This window comes from Pseudorasbora parva, chromosome 9, assembly GCF_024679245.1.
Source record: "Pseudorasbora parva isolate DD20220531a chromosome 9, ASM2467924v1, whole genome shotgun sequence".
NCBI classification, from domain to species: domain Eukaryota; kingdom Metazoa; phylum Chordata; class Actinopteri; order Cypriniformes; family Gobionidae; genus Pseudorasbora; species Pseudorasbora parva.
In genome coordinates, this window is record NC_090180.1 from 36,238,605 (window position 1) to 36,243,770 (window position 5,166).

Here is a 5,166-nt window from a genome sequence, read left to right on the forward strand (position 1 = left end):
ATGTGATTAGCTCAGCTTGTTGCTCAAGTCATAATAAAATGTTAATACAGCAGTCTAGTACTTGTTCCCTCCATCAACCTCAGCAGTTTTACCGCACTAACTTCCACCAGGCCTGCATCTTGTCCTTTAAAGTATATTTCTTATGCATAGGAAAATATACCAGAATGAAATTTTAGTCTTGAAAAAAAAAGAAAAAGAAATGTTACTTATGACTTGGAGCTTTGTGAATTTAGTAAGATTGTCAAAGAGGAAAAAGTAAATTGCCAACAAATGAATTGTGGTGGCTGTAATTATCAAAGACCCATGAAGTCTCCCGGAGACGCACAGAGACACGATCTCCTTTCTCTAGAGTCAAGGAGATTGAATTAGCTGTTGATTCATAGCGGTCACCGTAAGGATGATTGAAAACAATCAGCATCTGTTGTTCATTTTTAAAAAGTCCTAAATTCAGAACTTTCGATGAGCGGTTATGTCCAGATAAACTGAAGAAATAGGCTCCTTTTACAGGTGCTGTGAAGATACCTGTAATAGTGCAATTAAAGTATTTTTGTAAGTAATTAAACAGTTTATTTTGAGGGGAAAAAATGTTTTCAGTGTGACTTACACCATTGATACAGGTTCATTATAAAAACACTAACCAGTGGTTGGGTTGTAAGCTCCTCCTTCATTCACATAGACATTTGTGTAAACCAGTGTAACTGGAGCGTTGAAGGGTCCAAAGTCACCATTTGATCCAAGTGTGGCACCAAATGCCACTTTATATTCTTTGAGTATAAGTGAATTAGTTTGAATCAGATCATGTTTTGTAAAAAAAACAATAATCAAACACAATAATCACTCAAAATGTAAGTATAATACTAGTATAGACTGACAGAAAAGATAAGAAGAATGTGTTACCATTTTTCTTGAGCTGTTGCAGTTGTTCCTCGGTGACCTGCAGTCTGCTCTTCAGAGAACTCACGGTGGATTTCAGCTCTGCCAGCTCAGAGCGAATCCCTGCGAGAACATACTCAGACATATTGGCACAGCTAAAAAAAGAGAGAGAGAAGCAGCAACACAATCACATAACCTAAATAGTTGTGAATGAGTGACTCAATGTTCAAACTGAACTCTCATAGACTGTCACTTTGTCATTTGGCCTCAACCAAAGATACCTGAATGGTGTGATACTTAAGATGCTAAAAATGTGGCTTTGCATCCCATGAATATTGTGAATAAATTTTAAGATGTTAAAATAGAAAACAGCTGTTTCAAATTGAAATATTTAAATTCATATTTTATGCTTCAATTTAAAAAAAAGTCCTCATTATTCCACACATCCACATAACATGCTTAAAGGGATCCCCTGGTGTTGAGACTTGTATGGCTTAATATAACATAAATGATGTCTCTTACTGAATTATGTGGTAGAAAACCCATGAAAGATCTACGTTATTTTAAAAATCGATTTTATATTTGGACCATGGGCGGCGCCATTTTGTTTGCGTTCTAGGTTGATGACGTAGAGTGGTTGAACTCCTCAATCAGCTGGCATTACCCGTAGCTATTTTTACCACAACGCAACTCGAAAATTGTTTCAGAGTTAAACAAAACCAATGAATTCCTTTGTAATTATACTTAAAACACACTCAAACATACATGTGCACACAAACTCACCTACACAAGTCACAAACAGATCGGCGGGCGCGCACACGACAGGCTCTGTTTCAATCGAGATGTTGGGCTGCTCAGTCTCCATGACAGGGGCTGAATCTGAAATCGACCCTATACCCTTAAATAGGGCATTATTTGAAGGGACGGACATTTGTAGTGTTGTCCGACACCATAGTGGACATGTTCGAGTGCAGTCATTCAGTCTCACGTTCCACCGCAATAACGAGCGTACAGCCGATTTACACACAACAGCTGTCCGACTTCACGCACCCAAACATACATGTGCACACAAACTCTCTCTCTCACACAGACTCACACACACCCCAACAGATCGGCGCGAACACACACACACACACACACACACACACACACACACACACACACACACACACACACACACACACACACCCCAACAGATCGGCGCGAACACACACACACCCCAACAGATCGGCGCGAACACACACACACACGCACGCACTGCGCGCGCATACATAACCCTCAATCTATTCCCTGTGTTGATATCCTGTTCAACACATCCTGTTCCCTAGATAGACTGTTGATAGTAGATTAACTATAATGCCTAATGTGACCAGCAGAGGGAAATATCTAGGTAGGACGATGGGATAAAGTAACGTGAGGAAGAGAGGCAGGATGTTTTGGTGATGATGCATGCGATTGAGACAGAGCAGTCAGGTATGTGTGTGCGCGCCCGCCGATCTGTTTGTGACTTGTGTAGGTGAGTTTGTGTGCACATGTATGTTTGAGTGTGTTTTAAGTACAATTACAAAGCAATTCATTTGTTTTGTTTAACTCTGAAACAATTTTCGAGTTGCGTTGTGGTAAAAATAGCAACGGGTAACGCCAGCTGATTGAGGAGTTCAACCACTCTACGTCATCAACCTAGAACGCAAACAAAATGGCGCCGCCCATGGTCCAAATATAAAATCTATTTTTTAAATAACGTAGATCTTTCATGGGTTTTCTACCACATAATTCAGTAAGAGACATCATTTATGTTATATTAAGCCATACAAGTCTCAACACCATGGGATCCCTTTAAATAATTGCAGTTCATTTAGCCAAAATGTTTTTAGAGTGTCTTATAAACAGACATTGACACAGAAGCAATTCCTCATAAGAGAACATACCAGTGGTTGTCTTTTCCTTGCGAGTACATCTTTTTAAACCAGTGCAATTTCAGTGTTGGGTCTAATGTTTCTTCTATTCTTGGTTCATTTGGTGGAGTAGTGCAACTGTTACAAGAAAAATGGAAGCCAGTTTATACTGACTTGATACTAACAGGTGGATTAATGTTTAATTCGTTAGTTCTTATATAATAATAATATAATATAATATAATAATTCGCTCTTATATAATCAGATGGGGTAAAGGTTACGCTCTGAACCAACTTTGGGCAATAGGCATTTAGAGAGAGAGAGAGAGAGAGAGAGAGAGAGAGAGAGAGAGAGAGAGAGAGAGAGAGAGAGAGAGAGAGAGAGAGAGAGAGAGAGAGAGAGAGAGAGAGAGAGAGAGAGAGAGAGAGAGAGAGAGAAAGAGAAAGAAAAACAATAAATCTGCAAACCTAGAGAAAAGATCATGAAGCAAGGGCACAAAAAGCCATTTGCCTAATCTGCTCACGTATCCAAAGCACCTCCGTCTCCTCTCTCCCTTTCCTGTTCTAACATTGCTCAGGTCACCAAGAATGGCACTCAGTCCACTCAGAATGGCAAAAGTTTAATTAAAATGTTTGTATGCCCTGGTCTTAGATAAAATCATGATTTGGATAAATTAGGACATTTAAGAAGCTTTTATAAAACATGCCTTTAAAAAAACATTAGTGCTGTGCATCTTGAGACAAATAAATGGCACTGGTATATTTTAAGATATGTCAGTTACTTTCAGTTAAAACACCTCAAACATGCATTTTAGTCTGGGACTAGGCTTAAAAAGATAGTTCACCCAAAAATAAAAAAAAATTACCCCATGATTTATTTACCCTCAAACTAGGTGTATATGACACTCTATCAGGGTTATATTAAAGAATGCCCTGGCTAACAAGCATGGCAGTAATTGGCAGCCCATAATTTAAAGGCCAAAAAAGTGCATCCATCCATTATAAGAGTAATCTGCAAGGCTCCAGGGGGTTAATAAAGGCTTTCTGAAGCAAATTGATGGGTTTTGTGAAAGACAAATATCCATATTAAAAACTTTATAAAAGGAAAATATCTAGCATATTTAACTTAAGATGAAAGTGTAACTTTTTGTCCGATGTCATATGTCGCGTCAGTCAAATTTTTTTTTTTTTGTACATTAATCCCTAGTAAAACGATTCTGTTTGTGATTGCTTTATTATGTAAAATGTTCTTCGGATTTTGAATGGCTGTATTAAAATGATTTATATAGGCTAATCCCTTTGGGGTGGCCAGGACAAAGTACACAATTTCATTACTTGAGTAAAAGTAAAAGTACTACTCACGTTACAAGTGAAAGTTGTAAAAACTGATTTTTACTTAAGTAAAAGTACAGAAGTATTTGTTTTCAAAAGTTCTTAAGTATCATACATTTTCTTTTTTTTATGTCAATACATTATTGTTGTATAAATGCACACTATGCCATCATGGTTTAAGCCAGTTAGTGATGCTCCAGCTTACATACTAGCACACGACTAACTTAAATTAATTGAAATACTTGTATAAAAGTGACAAAGCCCTTTACAAAGCTGCTGTCACTTTAAGGCCAAATGCACATATCCTATACACCGATACACATCTGATATTCTCCCAACTGTTTATGCACACTTAAGACATAATCATTTTGACATCCGGCTTACATTTTGCTATAAACTATAAATCAGTGTTCAAAAAATGCTGGGAAATCATTGACCTTCACATGACCCTACAACAGTGATTCCTGATAGGCTTTCTGCAAGAACCCAAACACCTTTTAAAGAAAAGAAAAAAATCCATCCACTGATTTTCAAAGCTGCTACAGAAACGACTTTTGACTTTGAGAACCATAGAAATGTAGTGGATTAAAAAGTATGATATTTGTCAAAAATGTAGTGAAGTTAAAGTCATACGTTTCCAGAAAAAAATAATACTTAAGTACAGATACTCAAGAAAATGTATTTAACCATCCACCTCTGAACCAATTATTTGCCAGCGTAGATAAATTAAAAGCTGTAACAGATGTTTACAGTGCATCCTGAATGGATAAAGACCGGAAAATAACAGTTATTTTATCTACAGTTGGATCTAGAATTCTGAAGTGAAATTAAGTAGTGTGGTAAGATTAATTTGAATGAATTTGAGAGATGGATGAATTTGTGAGAGTGAATTACCTGCATTTGTCTGTCTGTAATAGAGAAGCTTGGTAGTTTAATTACAAAAACAGCAAAGTTATCTCCTCGTTGCTTACAAATATGTAGCTTTCAGTAACAAAGCTTCATTTATAAAATTCGAAGTTGAAAATCAGTTTCTGTCCTGACTGTTTCTGTGTCTGCAATTTCCTATA

The 5,166-nt window shown here is 37.1% G+C and overlaps 1 protein-coding gene across 1 annotated transcript; it reads right to left on the bottom strand.

The window, feature by feature from the left end:
- Nucleotides 1–241: 241 nt before the first annotated feature.
- Nucleotides 242–2,850, bottom strand: LOC137089028 (complement C1q tumor necrosis factor-related protein 6-like). Its single transcript, XM_067452453.1, has 4 exons — nucleotides 2,802–2,850; nucleotides 898–1,028; nucleotides 639–764; nucleotides 242–522 (listed from the first exon to the last, which is right to left on the bottom strand). Exons 1-4 carry the CDS (start codon nucleotides 2,828–2,830, stop codon nucleotides 242–244), a joined length of 567 nt encoding a protein of 188 aa, XP_067308554.1. The 5' UTR covers nucleotides 2,831–2,850.
- Nucleotides 2,851–5,166: the final 2,316 nt, after the last annotated feature.

Excerpts from the sequence above, each read along its gene's own strand:
- LOC137089028 (XM_067452453.1), bottom strand. The coding sequence starts at position 2,830 with ATGTACTCGCAAGGAAAAGACAACCACTG. Across the intron at positions 765-897 it reads GCAACAGCTCAAGAAAAATG|AATATAAAGTGGCATTTGGT; the intron begins GTAACACATTCT and ends TTATACTCAAAG. Across the intron at positions 523-638 it reads AGCTTACAACCCAACCACTG|GTATCTTCACAGCACCTGTA; the intron begins GTTAGTGTTTTT and ends GCACTATTACAG.